Source organism: Rhinopithecus roxellana, chromosome 13 (assembly GCF_007565055.1).
Source record: "Rhinopithecus roxellana isolate Shanxi Qingling chromosome 13, ASM756505v1, whole genome shotgun sequence".
Lineage (NCBI taxonomy): Eukaryota > Metazoa > Chordata > Mammalia > Primates > Cercopithecidae > Rhinopithecus > Rhinopithecus roxellana.
Genome location: NC_044561.1, coordinates 111,352,175 through 111,377,392, shown reverse-complemented (window position 1 = coordinate 111,377,392; position 25,218 = coordinate 111,352,175). Strand labels below are relative to the sequence as shown.

Here is a 25,218-nt window from a genome sequence, read left to right as displayed (position 1 = left end):
TTATTTTTTCTAAATAGGATTTTGATCACAAAAATGCTGGTAATTCAAACCTTTAAAGCAGAAGAGCATACAACCTAAGAAAAATGCAAAACATATTTCATCTCTCACCTGAGTTAGAACACCTAAGCATTCTTCTTAAGAGATTAATACAGTCACATGTTGCCCAATGATAGGGATACATTCTGTGAAATGTGTTCTTAGGTGACTTCGTCCTTGTGCAAACAGCACAGAGTGTACTTACGGAACCCTAGATGGTATAACTTACTACACACCTAGATTGTATGGTATAGCCAGCTTCTCCTGGGCTACAAACGTGTACATCATGTTACTGCTCTGAATACTGTAGGCAACTGTAACATCATAGTATTTGTATCTAAACATAGAAAAGGTATAGTAAAAATACGGCATTATAATCTTACGGGACTGCCATCATATACGTGGTCTGTCGTTGACCGAAACATCATTATGTAGTGCATGACTATTAAAATTGTGCAAAAAAAACCCCCAAAAAACCTGTATCCATAGTGTTTAAACCATAAAACCAATACCTGGTACATACATGACAAAAACAAAACAAAGCATGTAAAATAATAGGCAGCCTATAGAATTCAAAGACAACAAAGGTGACAAAGTCAGGTAAAAGAAAAGGTAAAAGAAAGGCAATTAGGGATCATAGATAGTTTTTAAAGCAGGAAGCTGATGATGTCCACTGTAAGCCTGGAAGAAACCAGGAGTCTGAACACAGAGCAGTTACTGATAGGAAGGATAAAGTGCTACATCTCTAATAGCAAGCAAATTAACTCTGCTGAAATTGCCAGAATGAAGGCCAAGGTGGTTTTCAGTAAAGAGTGTTCTCCTTGACAGCATAGCCAGCATGTGGTTGAGCCGGGACCTGATACCAGCGAAGTGGAATTGCCGCTCTTTGTTCAAGTTTCTAAGTGAGTCACTCAAGTACAGTTCCATGTGGGGGGTGCCCAGGTACTTGGTATAGCCAGGATTGTGGAAGTCAGTGGCTCTGATGGAAGCGGGAGAGCCAGTGGAGCTTGCCACAGAGCCTTGGGAAGACACAGAGGAGGAAGACTTCAAACTGGAAGATCTCGATACAGACATTTTTGAGACTGGTGACCCTTCCGTAGATTGAGTTCCTTGAGGAAAGAGAATGTTCTCATCCATGTCAGTCTGAGTGGTGGTCGACCTGGACCAAACCATGGTTTGAGAGCTTGCTATCCTGGTGGTGACTGCAGTCTGCGTCCCAGCACATGCTGTGGTGATGCTGGTTTGTGTTCCCACCTCACTCACACTCAGCCTTGGCATCTCCTCTCCTGGCTCTGTTTGAGTGGCAGCGTCAATGGCCTTTCTGCTCTGGAGCTCATCCCTGTGGCTGTTGAAGTAGTCTTCCTCACTAACAGTGGAGGACTCACAGCCATGGGGCTTACGCTCTGCCTTGCCCTCTGCGGGCATCTCTGGGTCCAGGTCCGCCTTCCTGGGAGTACTTGAGAGCCTAGCCAGCCGCATCCGCAGCAGGTTGCCCAGGGTGAGCTCCTTAGACTGTGGTTTTCGGTCGGTGAGGTGATCAAACTTGTTGCTGCTCTGGAAGTGAGACAGGAGTTTGGGGCTGATGGGCTTGGACTGGGCATACAGGATTCGGAACTCCAGATCAAAGTGTTCAACCACTTGGCCAGACAGAATAACCAAGTTACTGCTGTTTAATTTGCCATCTGTCCATGTAAAACTTAAGGATTAAAAAGAAACAAACAGCAGCTGGTAAGGATGAGCAATTTTGGTTTACTCACTGTCCATCTGAATAATATAGCACAGGTATCTTGCCACATAAGGGTCACAACTTTGGTGATACAATACCTAACATTTGCATGCATTTAACTAGCCTTAACATATATATAACACATATATGTATTACCATAAAAGTAAAAAGGCCATCTGTTTAACAAACACACTAAATGCTCAGCCTCAGAGGGATTTTTTTTTTTTTTGAGATGGGGTCTTGCTATATTGCTCAGACTGGTCTTGAACTCGTGGGCTCAAGCAGTCCTCCAACCTCAGCCTTCCAAAGTGCTAGGATTACAGGCATGAGCCACCTTACCTGGTCCTTGCCTCAGAGTTTTTAAAAACTAGAAAGGGGGCCAGGTGAGGTGGCTCACGATTGTAATCCCAGCACTTTGAGAGGCCAAAGCGGGCAGATCCCTTGAAGTCAGGAATTCGAGACCAACCTGCTCAACATGGGGAAACCCTGTCTCCAGTAAAAACACAAAAAATTAGCCAGGCGTGGTGGTGCATGCCTGTAATTCTAGCTACTCAGGAGGCTGAGGTGGGAGAATTGCTTGAACCCAGGAGGCAGAGGTTGTGGTGAGCCGAGGTCGTGCCACTGCACACTCTATGACAGAGTGAGGCTCCATGTCAAAAAATAAATTAATTTTTTTTTTTTTTTTTTTTTTTTTTTTTTGAGACGGAGTCTCTCTCTGTTGCCCAGGCTGGAGTGCAGTGGCCGGATCTCAGCTCACTGCAAGCTCCGCCTCCCGGGTTTACGCCATTCTCCTGCCACAGCCTCCGGAGGGAGTAGCTGGGACTACAGGCGCCCACCACCTCGCCCGGCTAGATTTTTGTATTTTTTAGTAGAGACGGGGTTTCACCGTGTTAGCCAGGATGGTCTCGATCTCCTGACCTCGTGATCCACCAGTCTCGGCCTCCCAAAGTGCTGGGATTACAGGCTTGAGCCACCGCGCCCGGCCTAATTAATTAATTAAAAATAAAACTAGGGCTTGTAAGTATTTAGGCCAGCATCCCCATTTTAAAGGTAAGAAAACTAGGCCAGCACCCCCATTTTAAAGGTAAGGAAACCAGATAAAGGGATAATCACAGTGGGGAGCTACTAATGGACCCCAGATCAGGCCCCAGGCCCTATGAATTGCTAATGCCCTGCTCCTTGCTACTGTTTGAGTGGTAACATGCCTTCCTGCCCTCAAGCTTGTCCTTGTGGCTGTTGAAGCAGTCTTCCTCACTAACAGTGGAGGACCCACAGTCATGGGGCTATGCTGCCATTTTCACAAAACACCATGGCTCAAAACATGTTAGAGCTGATTAGTGGCCATATGCCCTTGCCTGTCCAGTGTCCCTTCCCCGCCTCCCTTGTCTGCTAGCAGAACTCACACCCATCTGTACCCCAGAAAGCTTTCATTATCATACTCTCTCCAACCACAATAGGGGCAGGCATATGGTCCAGACTGGCCAGAGTATCTTATTCCCTTGGATGCAGGGATTCATTCAGGTTGGGCATGTAATCCCACCCGAGCCAAGTAATTTTTTAGAGATTTCTTTTTTCTTTGTCAAATGGATTCTGACAGAAGGGATTGATAGCAATTCTGAGTGAAAGAGTTTCACCCTTTGGGAGACAGCTACTAAAGACCATGTAAGAAAGCCAGGATCTGGCCGGGTGCAGCGGCTCACGCCTGTAATCCTAGCACTTTGGGAGGCCGAGGCAGGCGGATCACGAGGTCAGGAGATCGAGACCATCCTGGCTAACACGGTGAAACCCAGTCTCTACTAAAAATACAAAAAAAAAAAACTAGCCGGGCGTGGTGGCGGGCACCTGTAGTCCCAGCTACTCAGGAGGCTGAGGCAGGAGAATGGCGTGAACCCGGGAGGCGGAGCTGGCAGTGAACCAAGATCGTGCAACTACACTCCAGCCTAGACAACAAAGCAAGACTGTCTCAAAAAAAAAAAAAAAGAAAGCCAAGATTGTTGACTTCAAAGGGAGAGCCTGCCTAAGAACAAAAATCAACTCGAAAACATCAGAACCAGGAGACAGTGTTCTGATCAGTGTGTGGGTCCTAGGTCAAGGTGAACTGAAAACCAACTGTAACTTCCTATGCTTCCTTCCAAGTTCTTCAAGTCAGTACGTTTGAGAGTTAGCTGACACTCGCCATCACCCCACTAATGGTGGTATTTGTACCGGAAATAGGTTTCAAATAGAGATCATAAAACACAGTCAACTCTGTCTCCTGTAACCAAAAATCTGGCTAATCCAAAGTCCCCCTGAAAACTGCCTTCAAAGCCTGAGAAGGAAGATTCTTTTGAAAGCCTTCAATGAGGCCAGGAGCAGTGGCTCACACCTGTAACCCCAGCACTGTGGGAGGCCAAGGCCAGCGGATCACTTGAGGTCGGGAGTCTGAGACCATCCTGGCCAACACGGTGAAACACTATCTCTACTAAAAATACAAAAAGTAGCCAGTCATGGTGGCATGGCTGTAGTCCCAGCTACTCGGGAGGCTGAGGCACAGGAATCACTTGAACCTGAGAGGCAGAGGTTGCAGTGAGCTAAGATGGTGCCACTGCACTCTAGCCTGAGCAACAGAGCAAGACTCCATCTCAAAAAAAAAAAAAAGAAAAGAAAAGAAAGCCTTCGATGAGGTAATGTAAATAAAACACCTATCCAACACCAAGATTATAAAACATCCTCAACAAATGGAAGCTATCATTGTCATCAATTTCATTTGAAGAGGGTAGTTTTTATATTTTAGAACAGCCAAAAACCATTTGTAGTTAAGTTTGGTTAATATAGATAAATCCTACTTGGGTTAAAAAAAATTTTTTTTTTAATAAACTTCTCACAAAAGGAAATTCCAAGAAAAAGAGTTTGTATTTGTTTTTTCCAACAGCCTCTTTGGTGAAGAAAGTTCAAATTTTATTCTGAGCAATGAGAGTATTGTTTAAAAAGGTGTCAAAATTTTCTTGATCTTACTGCTTCATCTTCCACAAGTCTTCACATTTCTACCTTTACCCAGGGCTGACACGTAATTATCACTCAGGGTTGTATGTTTCTTCAAAAATGGGGTTTTCTTTTTAAAATTCTTTTTTTTTTTTTTGAGATGGAGTCTCGCTCTGTCACCCAGGCTGGAGTGCAGTGGCTGGATCTCAGCTCACTGCAAGCTCCGCCTCCCGGGTTCATGCCATTCTCCTGCCTCAGCCTCCTGAGTAGCTGGGACTAAAGGCGCCCACCACCTGGCCCGGCTAGTTTTTTTTGTATTTTTTAGTAGAGACGGGGTTTCACCGTGTTCGCCAGGATGGTCTCGATCTCCTGACCTCGTGATCTGCCTGTCTCGGCCTCCCAAAGTGCTGGGATTACAGGCTTGAGCCACCGCGCCCGGTCTCTTTTTAAAATTCTACAGACACACCTCATGCAAACCATTAAAGACAATCTACTGCAGAGGCAGCAAAACATACAACCATTGGAGCCACATACGTAAAAATGGCACAAATTCTAGAGACTGATGTAAACCACTCATTATCCCCACCCTCTCTTCAACCTCCCTGCTCTCTACCTTAAGATGCCATTGCCAATGTGAGACTTCAAAGGTGGGTCAGAAACATAATCAGTATTTTCTAGACTAAACTGCTAAATTACAAGGCTTGAAGCAACATACAGGATTTGAGTCTAAAGCTGACAGCTCTGGCTCTGCCTTCAACATTAATGGAGATGCCTGCAACTGCCCCTACCTTCGAGTGACCAGGGTAAGCTAGGTCCAGAGCCCTAAGGAACCAGGATTCCAGATTGTGTGTTGCTGTTAACCCCCAATTCATCCCCTGCAGACCTGGGTCAAGGCTTGAAATCTAGGACTTGCTGACTGTGTTGTCTCAATACAAGTTCAACTTCTGCATTTTAATCTATGGACTACAAGACAGGGGAAGTGACCCCCACCCAAACTGCCTCTAACAGGAGGCTTTGATAACCAGCTCGTATACACAGATGCGTGCATATCAGAATGCATGGCCATACAGGCTCCCATTGAGAGGAAAAGGCTTTTACCTTTACATGACATGCTTCTTCTTAAGAGTTTAGATTAATAAGCCTTGGATGGGTTAGAAACGTACCTGTAGGAGCCTGTTGCCACGCGGATGCCATCAATCAAGGTGAACTTTTCGTGAACCTTCCCAATAATTTTAGTTCCTGACCTTGCATAGTAGATATTTCCTGTGATAGTCCGAACTGTCATCAACTGTTGGTGGGGAGTGGGAGAAATGTAAACGAACAATTCAGCAATACTCATCCGTTGAGCAAATGATTAGGACAAAAAGGCTGAGTTTACAATTCCCAGATACAATTATTGGCAGATGCGTGGCTTCGGGTTACCATTTAGTGACAGTACACACGGTACACTAGCCAGACAGTTCTCAAGCCTCAAGTGATGTTACGTCTACATTTGGTCCTTCTTCTCATCTGTTCTTTTCTTATATTTACTTTTGAGACCCTTAGTTCATGTGTGTATGCCTTCTTTTCGAACCTTTTTGGGATACTAAACAACAGAATTCGAGAAATGATTCTGAAGCAAAACGTGTGGGATAAAATCATCAAAGAAAACACGCCAGTAATAAAGAATATTTTAACAAAATCTGAAAGAAGCTAAGCTGATTTTCCTCCAACTTGTTTGTTTAATGGTATCACGTCAGAGTACCAGTCCATCCTCACTCACCCTCAACACCATAATGGGTATGGAGAAGAGGAACATAGGATAGGCGTTCTCTAGTACAGGCATGCTGAGGCAGAAACACTCATATCACATATGGCTTAATGAGCAATGTCACATCTCCTACAAATACATAATTACCAAAAAGGTACACTGGTGGTGGTATGCTGGGGCGATATATTGCACATGTATGCATAATTATTCCTGTAAAATGACACACATAAATGTATAAACAATGGCATACAAAATACTACAACAATTTGCATTCTCTGGAGCAGACCAGGGGCTCTATATCATTAGAAATCTTACACATTTAAATTAAATGTGTAACATTTTTGTTTGACTCATTGATTCCATAAACATAGAGAGCCCCTACTATGTGCCAAGCCCTGAGACAACAGAGATGTAAGGCATGCTCCTTACCTTCAAGGACTAGAATAAGAGAGAGAAACTAATTGAATGATTTAGAAACTACAATAACACGTAACAGCATCCAGAGAAATGAAAACCTATATCCACACAAAACCTCTACACATGTTCACAGCAACTTTATTCATAATAGACAAAAACTGGAAACTATCCAAATGTCCTTCAGTGGCTGAATGGTATAAGATACCATAAATACTCAGCAATGAAAAGGAACAAACTGTTGATACATGCACAACTTGGATGGATTTCAAAAGCACTGTGATGAGGGGAAAAAAGCCAATCTTGAAAGTTACATACTGTATAATTCCATTTATATAATAGACTGTAAATGACAAAATTATAGAAATAGAGAACAAATTAGTGGTTGCTAGGGGTTAAAGAGAGGGGAGTGATGTGACTATATAAAGGAGAAGGAGGAGGGAGATCTTTGTGGTGATGGAAACTGCTGTCTGGATGTGCATGCATGATGATAACATGGCACAAAGCTGTATACACACATTGTACCAATGTCAATTTCCAGGTTTTGACATTGTACCATAAGTTACATAAGATGTAACATTTGGGGAAACTGGGTGAAGGGTACATGAAACTTTTCTGTGCAATCTTTGCAACTTCCGTTAATCTATCAATATTCAAAATAAGCTAAAAATAAAACACAAAACAAAACTATGGCAAGACATAATACCACTTCTGTGGTCTTCTTATCAAATGCGTAATCTGAATTTAACTTTGAGAAAACATCAGACAAACCCAAATTCTACAAAAAATTGGCTAGTTTTTTTTTTTTTTTTCCTGAGGTGGAGTCTGACTCTGTTGCCCAGGCTGGAGTGCAGTGGCATGATCTCGGCTCACTGCAACCTCCATCTCCCAGGTTCAAGTGATTCTCCTGCCTCAGCATCCCAAGTAGCTGGGACTACAGGCATCTGCCACCAAGCCCAGTTAATTTTTGTGTATTTTTAGTAGAGACGGGGTTTCGCCATGTTGGCCAAGCTGGTCTCAAACTCCTGACCTCAGGTGATCCGCCCACCTCGGCCTCCCAAAGTGCTTGGATTACAGGCGTGAGCCACCATGCCCTGCTAGCTAGTATTCTTTAAAGGTGTCAAGCCCCAGCCGGGCACAGTGGCAAATGTCTGTCGTTCCAGCTACTTGGGAGGCTAATTGATTCAAGGGGATCAGTTGAGTCCAGGAGTTCAAGACCAGCCTAGGCAATATAGTGAGACCTCATTTCTTTAAAAAAAAAAAAAAAAAAAAATGAAGTGGGGGCAGTTGGGGAGGCGGGCGGGTCAAGACCCTAAAAGACAAAGAAAGATGGAGAAACAGTTCCAGATTAAATGATATGCAGGAGACTTGACAACTAAATGTAAGGTGTGATCCTAGACTGGATTGGATCCTGGACCAGAAAAAGGGCATTAGTGGAATGACCGGGAAATGTATAACTTTGTAAATTAGATAGTATTGATATCAAGTTTATTTCCTGATTTTGTTATTTGTACTAAGGTTTGTAAGATGTTAACATGTAGAGAACTTGGACTAAGAGTATTCAGGAATTTCTTACATTATTTTTGTAACTTCTTTATAAATCTTAAATTATTTCAAAATAAAAATTAAAAAAAAAAAAGACAACTAGGAAATGTCATAGAGATACACCTGGACTTGGTGGGAGGAGAGCTTCCTGGAGGAGGTGATGATCCCTGAGCCAAGTCTTAAAGGATCAGCATATAATAAGCATAAAACATACCATTATGGGCAGATTAGGTGTGGTTTTGTGTATCTTTCCCTTTGACACACATCTGCATGTTGTACACACCTCTGTGATCATGGCCAAAGCACTTGTGAGTACCTGCACATCAATGTGTGACCAAGTTCCTACAGACAGCACAACCCAACATTCTGAACCAGCTACAGAGGCAAAGCATGGGGAAATCAGCCCCCATACGGCAAGGGCACAAATTCACTAGCACAGACAGGCACAGGAGACACAAGCAACCAGGGAAGACAGTGCTTCCCCAGGAAGGAGTAAGACCACAAAAACCGGGGAAGCCAGAGAAATAGGCCTTCTTAAATACCCCTACAGAGGATCTGGACACCTATGAAGGCAGCAACCAACAGTAGGCACCTGAACCGGTACCTGCTCATAGATTTCTGTCTAGTAGATAAATCAGAGAAAATCACTTGATCAAAGTTGTGGCCAGAACAATTCTGTGATTTCTCTGCTAATGCACAGCTTTAATTATAGAAAGAGCGCCTTGAAATTAAACACTGACACCTTCAATTTCTTCACCTGGCTAGATGATAATGTTCTTTTCCATGCCAAAGTGTATCTTCCTTGGGTCCACCTGGCCTCATTTTCTAACCACCTGTTGGGTTACATGGCTGTCTCATCTCAATTGGTCTCTAAACCCCAACCCTAGGCCAGGCATGGTGGCTCAAGCCTGTAATCCCAGCACTTTGGGAGGCCGAGACGGGCGGATCACGAGGTCAGGAGATCGAGACCATCCTGGCTAACACGGTGAAACCCCGTCTCTACTAAAAAAAAAATATAAAAAACCAGCCGGGCGAGGTGGTGGGCGCCTGTAGTCCCAGCTACTGGGGAGGCTGAGGCAGGAGAATGGCGTGAACCTGGGAGGCGGAGCTTGCAGTGAGCCCAGATTGCGCCACTGCACTCCAGCCTGGGCGACAGAGTGAGACTCCGTCTCAAAAAAAAAAAATAAACCCCAATCCTGTCTTTATCATGAGGCAATCAACAAGAACTCTGTGGGAGAATCTGAATTCTGTAAATCAAATGGCTTGGTAATAACAAGGTGGTAAGTTAGTCTCTTAGGCAATAACTTACAGTACCAAAGACTAAATTCGTTTTGCTGACTGCTTTATATCTAGTACCCGGTGCATAATAGATGCTCAGATAGGTGATGAACAAATAAAGTTCTGAAGCTCACAGGTTAAGTTGCCTAATTTTTACACTTGATCTTAGCCAAAAGGCTGAGAAGCGATGGGTTGCTTAATTTTCAAAAAACAAATTCTGGGCCAGGCGTGGGTGGGTCACGCCTGTAATCCCAGCAATTTGGGAGGCCAAGGCGGGTGGATCACTTGAGGTCAGGAGTTTGAGACCAGCCTGACCAACATGGTAAAACCCCGTCTCTATTAAAAATACAAAAAATTAGCTGGGTGTGGTGGCGAGCACCTGTAATCCTAGCTACTCAGGAGGCTGAGGCAGAAGAATTGCTTGAACCTGGGAGGCAGAGATTGCAGTGAGCTGAGATCGTGCCATTGCACTCCAGCCTGGGCAACAAGTGTGAAATTCCATCTCAAAAAAACAAAACAGAACAAAAAAAAATTCTGTAATAAATATGACAATTTTTCTTGCTTCTTTGCATGAAAGTGACCAAGCTAGCTATGTTGTATAGGCTTCCATTGAAACACTTAGATTATTTTTAGAATCAGAGAAATAGACATAAAATCTAATTTTACAATAATGAGAAATGAACAGCAGCAGCATGTGATAGTGATTACAGACACTGGGGTTGGAGGCAGAGATAGGAGGAGGCAGACACCAGTTGTGGACACTTGGGTTCTCTATGTCACTATTTCCTGATCTGAAACACAGATGCCACTTACCTGATAGGGCTGCTGCCAGGATTCAGTTACATAACATCTGTTAAAAGCACAGAGCAGACTGGGGGTGGGGCCTAATACCTGTAATCCCAGCACTTTGGGAGGCCGAGGCAGGCAGATCACCTGAGGTAGGAGTTCAAGACCAGCTTGGACAACATGGCAAAACCCTATCTCTACTAAAAATACAAAAATTAGCCAGGTGTGGTGGTGCACACCTGTAATCCCAGCCACTTGGGAGACTGAGGCAGGATAATCGCTTGAACCTGGGAGAGGGATGGTGCAGTGAGGCTAGATTGTGCTACTGCACTGCCACCTTGGCGACAGAGTAAGACTCTGTCTCAGAAAAAAAAAGCATGGAGCAGTGCCAAATACAGAGTGGGAGCTCAACAAATACTGGTTGCCGTGATTAAAAGGGCAGCCTCCTGGAACTACTGTCAAAAGCAGCAGCTTCCAGGGTGGCCTTCGGGTCTTCAACAAGGGAGCTGGTCCAGGCTCTATTGAAGAGGCAGGACAGTACAGGGGAGAGGCCAAGGTCTTGAATCCTAACATTTCTTTCAACAGCTTAATTGAGATCTAATTCACAGATCATACAATTAACACAAATTCTGTAGTTTTTAGTATATCCACAGATATATGCAACCACCATCATCGTTAGTCAATTTTAGGACATTCTCATCAGTTAGCAATAACCCCGTTCTTCCCTCCAACTCCCCAACCCTAGGCAACCACTAATCGATGTCTCTATAGATTTCCCTATTCTGACTTAATGGAATAATATCATATGTGGTCTTTTGTGACTGGCTTCCTTCACTTAGCATGTTTGCAAGTTCATCCATGCTGTAGCATGTATCAGCACTTCATTCCTTTTTATGGTTGAATAGTACACTATTGTATAAATAGACAACATATCATTTATCCACTTATCAGTTGATGGGCATTGGATTGTTTCCACTCTTTGATTTTATGAATAATGCTTCTATAAAATTCATACACAAATTTTTGTGGAGGCCTATATTTTCATTTCTCTTGGGTAGACAGACACCTAGGAGAATTGCCAGGTCACAGGTACTGTCCATTTTCTGTAAGACCAGGCAAATGACTTTGCTCACATCCTCAGTCCCTTCCTTGTAAACAGGGACACTGCCACCAACCACCTTGTAGATCATGGATGCTTAGTCACATTCGTTGACTGTGGTGAAACTGGATATAGTGTACCACAAACCTTTTCCTGTTCAGGATGAACTTTCAGATCCATGCACATATCCAAAAACTGAGAGAGGAGAGCCTGGTCCAGAAGGATATACACAGCGACTCCCTGTTTTCTGCATATTTCTTGAAGGTCTCTGAAGATGTCGATGTCTGTGAACGCATCCATTACGACTGCAATCACCTACAGGTGAAACGGGGAAGAGCACATGGTCAGCTTATAGGACACCACCTTACAGCATGCTGTCTGGACTCTGGACTCCACTCAGAACTGGGAAATGATCCCTATCCAACAGTTATCCTTCCCTCCTGCTTCTGCAATATTGGTGCTCCCCTCACCATAGACTCTTTTGCACCTCCAAAGACACCTGGGCCCCGTATCCTACAAATCTTGACTTGGCCTAGCTAACACTCCATGCTGTCACTAGGAGCTAATACTCCCAGCTAAACTGTCCATGCTGGCAGGTTTCTCAAAAATACAGATCAATCCACTGCCTTGCTCTCTTATGAACCTGCTCCATTCACCTTCTATTCCTCCACTAAACCCCTGTCTTACAGGCTTAATTCAGATCAGCAAGCTGTCTGGTTCTGTGGATAACACACTGTTATCTTTGGCTTGTAGATTTCCCCAGCAGGATTCAGTTTGCTGTCCATTAAACAAGTAAATAAAACCTTACATTCTCTCTGAGGGCCCTTCTGGGGGGTAGCATTCTTGAAATCTATTTTTTAAATTATTGTCTGGTTTTGAATCTTAATCTCTGACTTTTTTAAGGCCTGCCCCATTCACCACCAACTCATGACTTGAAAGCAACCAAAGCAGGCCCATGGATTCTCCCATCTTCTGCTTCCCTCCTACTGCATACCACATTTGTTAACATTCTGTTCTTTCCACCAGCCAGGCCTGATCAGCTGTCTGTTGGGCAGGTTCTAACCAAATGGCTTCCACCGCACTGGCCTCTCCTCAGTAAAAGGCTCTCTCTGCAGTTCTTTGGTATTGTCCACAGTGCAAGCCCACAGCAAAGAACAGGGAAATACTTCCTAAGGATTCTGCCCTTAAGCTCAGAGTAGGCCTTTCTTCTCCCCAACAACGTGGCTCCATTCATGCCTCCCAAGTGATTTTCCACACCTAGCATCAGACTACAATTAAGAGCCACCTTTTAGCCATGCATTCTTGGGCAAATTACAGCTATTTCAAATGTCTGTTTCCTGAGCTGCAAAATAGGGTTGTATCGAGAATTAAATGACTATGTTACATAAAGTACAAGGTACAAAGGATCCCTTAGTATCCGCTCATTTATTCACTTTACCAGTCCTGAGCTGGAGCTGTCCAGACAGTTCAACACAGGGAGACACTGCTCAGCTTTCCTCGCTCTTTTAAAGACAGGCTGCTCCGGCCACAATGCCTCTAATCACACCCTTTGCAAGCTTAAAACCAAGGTCCTCAGCAAACTCCTGGCAAGGCAGTGGGGGTGTCCAAACATCCAGGCTTAGAAACAGGTCCTGACAAACTGAGTCAGAAGCCGGGGGTGTTAACTAAGGAAACCAAGGCTTGGGAGCTCTTCTGTAGTCTGGAGCTATATGGGTTTCTCCTTCCTCCCCATTTCAACAGTAAAAGCCTGTCTCTCAGAATCACATTAACTCTTTTTCTGAAAGTTAGGATTATTCATTTATGGGTTTCACTCCTTCTACTGCAGCAAAGGCTCTTGAATGGGATTGATTCATTTCTGTGGTCCCAGAGGACTCAGGACAGTACATGACAGTCATTACTCCTTAAGAATTTGGGGAACTAAAGAAGGAAGGAAGAGACAAAAAGGCAATTTGGCTGTCTTTCTCCAACACTCCAGGGCCTGGTCTGCTAGGATGTGAGACCTTGAAATGACAGTTCCTGGAAGTCACTGCTGTGAGGGGGTCAAGAAGACCAGTTACTCTTCTGCTGCCTTTCCCTCCCCACCCCTTTTAATGATGCTGTAAGCTGTGGGCTATTCTTGGTAAAGAACAAGGCTGAAACCCACTGAACACAGTGATTTAAAAAACAAGAAACATTCTTTCTGAACTCATGGCATCCTCTGAAGTTTATATCCTCCACTGGCTTTACACATTCTATTTTGACAGTCCTATTCATCCTACTCATTCGGGTCATACAGCAGGGATTAAAGACAAAAGATCTGGGCATAGAACCCAGCTCTACCACCTACCAGCTGTGTGACCTTGGGCAAGTGGCTTAATCTCTCTGAGCCTCAGTTTCCTCCTCGGGAGGATACAATTAATAGCATCTGGGTCAAAGGGCTGCTGTGAGGATTAAGTGAAACAAAGCATGGAAAGAGCTTAGCACAGGAGGGCAAGGCAGGAAACGGGTGCTATTATGCAGCCAAGACCTCCTCAGAGCCCACCGTGGGCTGCACACTGCACTAGGCAGAAAGATGGCTATGAGGAATTTGACACAGACCCAACTTACCTCAAGGAGAGGACACAGGCTGCAGAGAGGCAAAATGATATATATAGCCTAAGCAATTAAACTAAGGGGGCTGGGCATGGTGGCTCATGCCTATAATCCCAGTGCTTCGGGAGGCCAAGGTGGGTGGACTACCTGAGGTCAGGAGTTTGAGACCATCCTGGCCAACATGGTAAAACCCTGTCTCTACTAAAAATACAAAAAATTAGCTGAGCATGGTGTCATGCACCTGTCATCCCAGCTACTAGGAAGGCTGAGGTATAAGAATCACTTGAACCCAGGAGGTGAAGGTTGCAGTGAGCCGAGATCACACCATTGCACTCCAGCCTGGGCAACAGAGCAGGACTCCATCTCAAAAAACAAAACAAAACAAAACAAAAACAAGGTGTCTCCTCCAGTGGTGGACCATAGGCACTATAGGTACTCAAATGCTTACCAGATAAGAGCAGGGAAGGCTTCCTGGAGGAGATGGCATTTGAGCTGAATCACAAGGACATTTGGACAAGGGCATGGGAGAAGTGAAGGGAGGAGAAGGCATTCCCACAGGAAGCCATATGATGACAAAGGAAGAGGGAGGGAATGACGGGGTATGCACCAGTCTAGCTGGAACGTACAGCATGTATGAAAGGGAGTCACGGGACATGACTGGAAAAGATGGATGAATGAGCAAGATCACAGAAGGCCCTGAATGCCAACCGAGGAATCAGTTTCAAACTTCCCCACATTGCCTATATAAGAGTAATGAGTTCAAAGTGAACTCATTATCATCCCAACAGGATGGGAGAAACTGATGCCAGAAGAGACTGGTATAGGTCAGAGTCTGGCCCCACCTCCTCCAACACAGGACCTACAACACGTCAGTCACGTGGATATTCTTTAGGTTAAGCAACTTCAATAAATGTTTAGGAGGACTAGAGACCAAATGAAGAAAAATCAGTGACATGGCAGAAGCAATGAGGGTTGCAGAAGAGGGAAGAAGGAAAATCAGTGGCAGGCAAGAAGCAATGAGGTTGCAGAAGAGGGAAGGAAGCCATGGGAGAGCCCAGCAGTGGGCAATGGGCTGAGGATGACAGGGAGAGGGATATTCTGATACAAGGAAACAGGAAACACAAGACAAGAAGCAAGAGTGAGGGGTGGGCTTCGAAACGAATTTTGAGGTGGCAGTAAAACCTTCAGAAAGAGGTCTGGAATATGCAGGTGTAAGAATGAGAGTAGCACTCACAGGAGAAAGCTAAAGAGGAAAACGCACACACCTGCTTGCCTCTCCGATTTCCCACTCTTCTTTCAAATCTTCAGGGGGGACCCAATCGAGGCAAGCAGGTATTGAGCACTGAGGATCTAGTGTCAATCCCCGCCCTCGAGAACGCAGTCTAATGAGACAGGAGACAAGCCAGGGGTAACAGAGTGGCCAATGGACACGTACCCTCAGTGCTTCTGGAAACAAAGACCAGAAAAACCCAGCCCAGCTGCTGGATTAGAGACCTGCTGGAGCCAGAGGCATGGGCCCAGGAGCCCACAGCACAAGGCACCACCAAGCTGAATTTTGATTCACCACTTAACAAAACAATTGTGCAACACCTTTGTTATATGGTGAGTAAATACCTAATTTGCTATTTGTTCCACCGTTTGGTTTTAAAGCCTCACCCTTTCCTGTGTGTTGGATTTGAACACTAGTCCTTAACACCCTCAGGGTGTGTAGAGTTGATGGAGGTTTTTCTTTCCCTGACTCCCCCTATACCCAGCATCCCCTCCTTTGTTACTAAAGCAGGACTCTTAAAAGTATTCATCTATTTTTTGTTTTTGGAAACGAAGTTCCACCCCATCGCCCAGGATGGAGTGCAGTGGTGTGATCTCGGCTCACTGCAACCTCCCCCTCCGAAGCACAAGCAATCCTCCCACATCAGCCTTCCAAGTAGCTGTGACTACAGGCTCATGCCACCCCACCTGGCTAATTTTTGTAGCCATAGAATCTCACCATGTTACCCAGGATGGTCTCCAACTTCTGAGCTTAAGTGATCCACCCACCTTGGCCTTCCAAAGTGCAGAGATTCCAGGCATGAGCCACCATGCCCAGTCAAAAGTACTTGTCTTTTACAGAGGAAAAGTCCACAGTCCTACTATAGAAGCAATCAGTAGGGAGGTCTTCCTTCAAATCCCCATCCCCATCCCCCTATTCCTGTGTCCCAGCCCTCATGCAACCAATTCCTGCGTAGCTGAATTAGACCTGGGGCTAGACTGAAGGGACACTCTGTTCACTGAGCTGAGCAATGACCTGGACTCATCCACTAACCGGCCGAGTCCTGCTTTCCAAGCCAGGATGCATCTCCTAGGTGTCTGGTGCTCATGCTGAATCCTGTGGGCCCAGAAATACACCTGGACTTGAATACTGATGTGGAAATTGGCCACTGCTCCCACTCCTGAGGCATAATGTGCGAAGGACAAAGGCATGTCTGGAAGGCAGGCAGCCCTTGCACATCAAGTGCCCACAGTCATGGCACTCTCCCAGTCTGTGCTACGTGGAGCCCACCCACTCTCTAAGGGCTAGAAAGTCATGAGAGTGGTGACTTTCAAGAGTCCCTTCCAGGATCAACACCCATTTGCAATTTGCAACTCAGTGCAAGTCAGTTACAACAGGAGATGTGAGGAGGACGCATCCAGCTGGTCAGGGGCCTAATGGCCAGCCTAATGCAGCACCTCACTGTTCCTGCACTTCTCCAGCCATATCTGGAGCAACTGCACCTGTGCACATCATCTCAGGTGACAAATCACAAGCCTATCTCTCTCAGTCCTTCTTCCTATCCCCTCCTGATTTGTAGCAAGGGACTTGGGAACCTATGTAGTTGAACAGCAGACATCATGATGGCCTTCTTGGTCTCTGGGAAGGTCACAGACCCTGTTTATGTTACTTGCCAAGTAGAACTGAACTCTTTTCTGCTTGCCTTCTTGCACAAAAGCTCAAAAGTGCTATCTAGAGATTTCAAAACCCCATTACCTATCATCCACAATCTATAGATGAGAAAGCCAAAGCTTGAAGAGGTTAAGTAACTTATTCAAGGTGACAAACTTAAGCAAGTACAAGGGCTAGAATTTCAACCCAGGTCTGTGTGACTCTGCAGTCATCTAAGAAAAGTACTACACTCAGTATTTTATATCATTCCAAACAAGTTTAATGGGCAATTCTTCACATGATTGGGAGCTTAGAACGAACACTAAAGGCTCAGTAGCTTAGCCCATGAAGTGCATGGGCTCAAGCTCACCACGGATGATTGAGACTACCTACCTCATAGTGTTTACTGGCAGTTCCTAGCATATGGAAAGCCCTCAAATGGCAGCTACTCATATTCTTAGTCCCAATTCTGTCACTATCCCTGGACAAGCCATTCCATCTGAGTCTCAGTGTCCTTGAAACAAGGCCCCTTCCAGCTCTTCAAAGTCAGTGATTCATACACACTCAATGGGCAGGTCTGGGCTCTGACCAGGCACATGTGCAGCCCCAAGAGGCCCCTCAGGGCCAGTCATTCCAGTTCTCATTCCAGCTCTTCTTCCTTTGTGTGAAGCAGGAAGTTCGTACCGATTACCCCTTCTCACTGCACCTCAGTTTCCCTCCCTCCCCTCCCAGAGTCATAAAGTGAGGTCAGGTGTACAACATGCTTGGAATTCCACCAAAGATCTGCACACATTCAAAGATATGTCAGTTAGTTCACAACTGGGGGCGATTTTGCCCCCAGAGGGCATTTAGCAATGTCTGGAGACATTTTTTATCGTGGTAAAATAGATAAGTTTGCCATCTTAATAATTTTTAAGTGTACAACGTAGTGGCAATAATTACTTTCAAAACCATCACTACTATCTGTTTTTCTTTTTCTTTTTTTTTTTTTTTTTTTGAGACAGAGTCTCACTCTTTTGCCCAGGCTGGAGTGCAGTGGAGCAATCTCGACTCATTACAACCTCCGCCACCCAAGTTCAAGCAATTCTCTGCCTCAGCCTCCCGAGCAGCTGGGATTACAGTTACCTGCCACCATGCCCGGCTAATTTTTGTATTTTTAGTAGAGATGGGTTTCACCATCTTGGCTGTGCTGATCTCGAACTCCTGACCTCATGATCCACCCACTTCAGCCTCCCAAAGTGCTGGGATTACAAGCGTGAGCCACCATGCCCAGGCTATCTGTTTCTAAAACTTTTTCATAGCCCCAAACAGAAACTCTGTGCCCATTCATCAGTAACTCCCTATTTCCCCCTCTGGAGACACTGAATATCATGACTACCTGGGGTGAGGGATACTATTGGCATCAAGTGAATGGGGGCCATGGATGCTACTCAACATCCTACAATGCACAGGACAGACCCTCAGGACAAAGAATTATCCAACCCAAAAGGTCAATAGTGCTGAGGGTGAGAAGCCCTGCTTGGGGCTGACACGAGCATTTGGAACAGAAACTGATCACACCACACAGGCTCTACTCTAATGCAGAGGAAAGTTATGCAAGAACAGGAAAGCCTTAATTCAGATACATCCAAGTACATGCCAGGGGCCCCCAACAGATTCCTTAGCTGCTACTCCTCCTGGCAGGGCTCTCTGGAAATGCAATGATCCTCACTACTAACGCTTGGGTTATCAAGAGGATGCCCGAGGGTGAGGTCATAGCAAAAGGGGCCTCTTTGGAACAAAAGAGCATAGGGAATAGGCACTGGTAAGAAAGGTGACTCTGAGGAATCGGAACCTCCTGGTGGTACCAGCTTTGCCTCTGCACTCCCATTCAACAAACCAGGAATAGCTGGACAGCCAATTCATGAGCACATTGCCAAAATGACACTACATAGCCCTTCCAGGCAAGGGGCCACAGCCCAGCCAAATCCCAGTTCACATAGCAACAGAGGCAAAAAGCTGAATGAGTCATCAATAGATACAGTAGTGGAGGGGTGGACCTAGAGCAAGTACGTGGGGAAAATATCCTGCATAATTCAAGACTATCCGAAAACTTCCTTAGGAAGCAAACATACGGGTTCTCAAAAGGTTCAAAGCAGTATTTCCTCCAGTTTTGGGGAAGCTCGCCTAAGCACCTGGTAAGCAGCCAGCTTGTATTCAAGCCATGCTACACATAATTGTGTTTTTATTTATTTTTTAGAAACAGGGTCTTGCTCTGTCACCTAAGCTGGAGTGCAGTGGCATGATCATAGCTTACTATAGCCTCCAACTCCTGGGCTCAAGTAATCCTCCTGCCTCAGCCTCCTGAGTAGCTGGAACTACAGGCACATGCCACCACACCCAGCTAATTTTTTAACTTTTTGTAGAGACGGGATCTCACTATGTTGCCCAGACTGGTCTCAAACTCCTGACCTCAAGAAATCCTCCAGCCTTGACCTCCCAAAACACTAGGTTTAGAGGCATGAGCCACCACGCATGGCCAAACTATTTGTTTTTAAACACTGTACCTCATTTAGTGTGGCAGAATGCCCACACTTTGAAAGGTATATAGGAACAGTGTCAAGGAAGGGGCTGGCAGATTCACAACCCCCAGGCACAGCCACCCAGGGACAAATACTTGCTGAGTAGAAAGGCAGACAGAATCACCTGAACTACTTTTCTTCCTACCTCCCACTCCCTCCCCCCGCCCTTTATTCCTCCTCAAAGCATGTAGCTGAATGGAGCAAAGCTGCACATAATAGGCCCCTACAGTATTTACTGAGCACCTTTTATGTATCAGACACACTGAGTAATTCTGTGTGGTCAGAGAGCTGCTGGATAAAACCTAGGCTAGAACCAGCCATTTAGGCTGCAAAGCCAGGATTAGGCCCTGCCATTTACCAAGTAACCCTGGCTTCCTGTGCCTATACTCTGGTCAAGGAGCTTCATATTCTGGCTCCTTCCAGAGACACTCCTGAAGATGCAAGGTGGTCCTCAGACCACCTTAGTGAGGGCAAATAAAGCTGCACGGGGCAAACACTGAGCTCTGACCCTGCTCTACTGCAGCCTGGCCCCAACCTCTGGGGTTAAGTGGGACCCTTCACGTGGCATTCAAAGTTCCTTCATTCACCCACCAAAAGATTCCCATAGATCCCTCTGCTCCAGGTACCAGAAGCATCTATCTGGCTCTATCTTTCCCAAGGAAAGGAAAACGTACTCTAGTTTACAAAACCTAAACCCAGAGACCTATATTCTTCTGGCATCATGAACCACCTTCCCCACTTGATGGGTTGAGGAGGTTCTCTGCCAGCCTTAATGCCTCCTCCTCTAAAAACTGACCACCTCGTTTTCTTCCTGAAAAGGACAGGTCTAGTCACTGTCATTTTCCTGTTTATAGAATACACAACATGGAAATTAAAAAGTCCCAATCTTCAACTGTTACAAACCTTCAGCCTGTTGAAAACCAACAAAGCTCCAATCCTTCCTCATGGCAGGGAGGCTGTGTAGGGATTAGGAGTGTGGGCTTCAGTGGTCGGGCACAGTGGCTTACGCCTGTAATCCCAGCACTTTGGGAGGCTGAGGCGGGTGGATCACAAGGTCAAGACCAGCCTGGCCAACATGGTGAAACCCCGTCTCTACTAAAAATACAAAAATTAGTGGCAGGCGCCTGTAATTCCAGCTACTTGGGAGGCTGAGGTAGGAGAATCGCTTGAACCCGGGAGGCAGAGGTTACAGTGAGCCGAGACTGTGCCACTGCACTCCAGCCTGGGCAACAAGAGCAACTCTGTCTCAAAAAAAAAAAAAAACCCTACAAAATTTAGCTGGGCTTGGTGGTGTGCTTCTGTAATCCCAGCTGCTCGGGAGCCTGAGTCAGGAGAATCACTTGAACCCAGGAGATGGAGGTTGCAGTGAGCTGAAATCATGCCACTGCACTCCAGCGTGGGTGACAGAGCAAGACTCTGTCTTAAAAAAAATAAATAACAACAACAACAAAAAAAAACGTGAGCTTCAGAGCCAGAACTAGACAGACTTGGGCTTGAGCCCAGCTCTGTCCCATGCTAACTGTGTGATCTTGGGCAAGTTACTTAACTTCTCTGTGCCCGGTCTTTTCTTAATTGTGGCCTCCTCACAGGGTTTGGAGAGTTAAATGAGGTAATTCAGGTCAAGGGTTTAGCACAGAAACTGACCCATTCTCAGTGCTCAATCATATCACCATTAGGTACCTTTGCCATCACAACACCAATGCAGAACAGCTTTTCATTTCATCCTGAAAGCAGCCTGAGACCTACACCTTTATGGTCCTCACTGTCACAGGTACTAGACTTCAAAGGATGTGGTCAAGGTGACACACAATGCATGCCCTTAAACAGTGGTGGCACTTAGCCAACCACCAGATCTGCTCTCTGTCACCTCTCCCCACCCGAGCACAGGCTCCTGAATCCTCCACAGCGAGTGTGGTTGTTAACAGTGGTTCAGACATTCTGTGCCTCAATTTGAGTACAGGGTCCTTCATTCTCTAGCTGCATGACTTTGGGGCTACTTAACTTCTCTATGCCTCAGTTCTATCAGCTGTAAAATGAAGACGATAATTGCACCTTCCTTGGGATTACTTAGAACAGTGCCTGGCAAATAGAAAGCATTACTTTTTTTTTTTTTTTTTAAAGAGACAGGGTCTCCCCATGTTGCCCAGGCTGGAGCACAGTAGCCATTCACAGCATGGTCATAGTGTACTACAGCCTCGAATTCCTAGACTCAACCGATCCTCCTGCCTCAGCCTCCTGAGTAGCTGGGACTACAGGCACATGATATCATGCCTGGCTTTTTTTTTTTTTTTTTTTTTTAAAAAAAACAAAAGAGCCTCTGGGACCTCAAATTCAGCACTGTCTCAAACCCAACTCATTTCAGCATCCCTTACTCCAGCTTCCTCTCCTACAACTAACCCGCTATGGGGAATTTGGCTGCCCCCAAACATTCCAGTTCCTTAAACACCTGTGGGCCAGCCCACATACCCTAGGTCTGGCAAGCCCAACCCAGCTCTGAGGTCGCTGCCACTCCACAGACTTTCTTTCTTCAGCCCTTTCCACAGTACCTGTAGCAGACTCCTCACTGCTTCCCATCAGCACACTGTCCACCCTCAAGTGTTGGCAAGGTTGACGCCTTCTGTGGCCCCAGGCCTGGTAGTGTCTGATACACAGCAGGCAATGAGTAAGCAAATAATTTGGCATCTATTTGACCCAATGAAAATACTCATTGGATTTTTTTTTTTTTTTCCCCAAGACAGAGTCTTGCTCTGTTGCCCAGAGCTGGAGTCCAATGGCACAATCTCGGCTCACTGCAACCTCCACCTCCCAGGTTCGAGCAATTCTCCTGCCTCAGCCTCCCGAGTAACTGGGATTACAGGTGCGTGCCACCATGCCCTGCTAATTTGTGTATTTTTAGTAGAGACGGGGTTTCACCATGTTGGCCAGACTGGTCTCGAACCCCTGACCTCGTGATCCGTCCACCTCAGCCTCCCAAAGTGCTGGGATTACAGGCTTGAGCCACCATGCCCAGCCAATACTCATTGGATTTAATTTAAAGGTAACTTTCTTAGTTAAAACTGCCCAGATTCCAAATATAGCATCTCGGAGGGAACTGTGGGTAGCTAGACTAGGGCAGCAGGTTCTATCTGGAAATGTCAGTATTACAAAATGCCCGTGGGATGAGGGAGAGTCTGAGCTCCCGGCTCCATCTCTTCAGGCCAGCACGTGAGTTTAATTTCCCTCTGGCCTCTGGTTCCAGTGCCCCTTTGCTATCACTAAAATTTGGGGATGGGCAAAAGACTAGAACAATCCACAGCTCTCACTATATAGACCAGTTCTTTACATTTTTCAGGTTCCAAGTGCTCAAGTTCTACTGGAGGTGAGCTTTGCGAATGCATACCTACACAAGTCTGCCTTTTCCATCTTTTTAATCTTCTCACTGAACCCGCAAGGAAAATGTCTGGTGCATCAAAAAACCCTCAGCTCACCCAAAGCACCTCAGGGCTGGTAAAAGCCTAGCTGCAGCCCACAACCACTCCCTCAAAAGCAAGGCACTAGATCACTGTATCCACTACCACTGCAACCCCACCAGTCAGGGAAAGAACATTAAGAATATTGGTGAGAGTTGGGGCTTGGACTTGGACATGTCAACCTGACAATGCACTGGTATCTTCACCCACAGTCAGACACACTCATGTACCAGCCCTCACAAGTCTTACCACGGCTGGGGCTTTATCTGCCATGTCCCTGGCACAGGCAGACAGCCAGGAAGCCGGGCACTGCCAGTCAGCAAGCAACCTGACCATGGTTCCAGACCAAGGTGTCTGCCACCATACTGTATCTGCCACACCCACATGCAGCCTGCCTTCTTCCTCCTTGATCCCCAGCACCCTGCTGCAGCTTCATCGAGGCTGGCAAGCAGACAAGACCTCCACCGTGCCCATGACCATGCCATACTGAGTCAGACAGTAGGACCAAAACCCACTATGAATACAGAGGCCGATCTAATGCAAATGTATCTGCATTTTAGGAGACCACTGCAATCTGGCACAGACCCAGCCTATGGAAAACTCCTTGCCCCTTTCATTCACAGAGGCAAATTTCCCCTCCAGTCTCTGGCAGTAGAAAAAACGGCAGGCGGCCGGGTGCAGTGGCTCACGCCTTAATCCTAGCACTTTGGGAGGCCGAGGCGGGTGGATCACCTGAGGTCAGGAGTTCGAGACCAGCTTGGCCAACATGGTGAAACCCCATCTCTACTAAAAATACAAAAACTAGCCCGGCGTGGTGGCGGGCACCTGTAATCCGAGCTACTTGGGAGGCTGAGGCAGGAGAATCACTTAAACCCGGGGGACGGAGGTTGCGGTGAACTGAGTTCCCGCCACTTCACTCCAGCCTGGGCAAAAGAGCGAGACTCTGTCTCAAAGAAGAAAAAAAAAAAAGACAAGAAAGAAAAAGTGGCAGGGGTCTCACTTTGCCACTTGTGTTTATCTGCTTTTTACAACATAAGATGCGTGAAAGTAATTAGCAATAATAATTGATTCCTAATGCCCCGTAGTTGTCTCTGGAGACCACCTTCCTGGAACTTTCCCTAGGTAAGTTCTTTGGTAATGAGTCTCCTAAGAAGCTCCTGAAAGTGGGATCTAGCGTTGGCTGACAGCCGGGGAAATCGGCAATTTTCCAAGTTTGATTTCAACTGAAATTTGGAGCTGTGAGTACTTCTGGTCCCTCCTTCAAGGATATGAACGTTAGGAGATGGAACCCGGACACAACTCTTATCCTTGGGAACCGAGGCTTCCCCACTATCCCCTGCCACCAGGAGCGGCCCGGGGGATCCGGGGAAGACACGCAGAGTGGGGTGTGAGTCGGGGACCCTGGGACCCCGTGGCCCGCCCTTCCGGTAGGGAGCTGAGGAGGTAGTCGCCCTGGCCTGTGCTCTCAGCAGGCCTCAATTTCCCATTCTTGAAGGGGGTCTCCCGTGCGACCCAGGGCCCGGGAGGGCCGCTCACCTCTCGCGCAGAGCGGAGCTGCTGGCGCAGAGCATCCTTGCAGCCGTAGGGGCCGCCCTCGCCCGCGCCGCGGGGCTGGAAGTGCGCCTCGACGCGCGTGGCGCCGCGGTAGGCGCCCTGGTAGAAGGCGGGCCAGCCGAGCTCCAGCAGCGGCGGCTCCAGGTCCGACTGCTCGGGGAAGTAGGTGCCCGACGAGCAGTCATGTGAGGAGCCGAATGAGTCCTCGGCCGCCGCCGCCGCCGCCGCCGCGCCCTCCTCTCCCGGCCTCTCCGCCGCGCGCAGGATGGCTTGCACCTCATCGGGGTTCAGGAAGCGAGCCAGGCGCTCGCGTCGCAGGAAGGCCGCGAAGGCTTCGGGGCCGCCGGCCACCAGCTCCTCCAGAGCCAGGCGCCGTGACTCGCTGAACAGCTCGGCCGGGTTGGGCGGCCCGCACGGAGACAGGCAGGCAGCCGGCAGTTCGTCCAGGCCCTCGGACAACAGAGCCATAGCGGCACTCGGACGCCACAGCCCTCGGACAAGAACCAGCCTGCAGGCCCACTTTATAGGCAACCTTTGAATCAAACAGACCCGCGCCATTGGCCGCACCTCCCCGCCTCGATTCTCCCAT

The 25,218-nt window shown here is 46.7% G+C and overlaps 1 protein-coding gene across 1 annotated transcript; it reads right to left on the bottom strand.

Annotated features, from left to right (window-relative positions):
• FAM83D (family with sequence similarity 83 member D) lies at window positions 1-25,218 on the bottom strand. The gene is made up of 4 exons (XM_010355355.2): window positions 24,612-25,218; window positions 11,743-11,910; window positions 5,887-6,011; window positions 1-1,732 (listed from the first exon to the last, which is right to left on the bottom strand). The coding sequence occupies exons 1-4, from the start codon at window positions 25,185-25,187 to the stop codon at window positions 751-753; spliced, it is 1,851 nt and encodes a 616-aa protein (XP_010353657.1). The 5' UTR covers window positions 25,188-25,218; the 3' UTR covers window positions 1-750.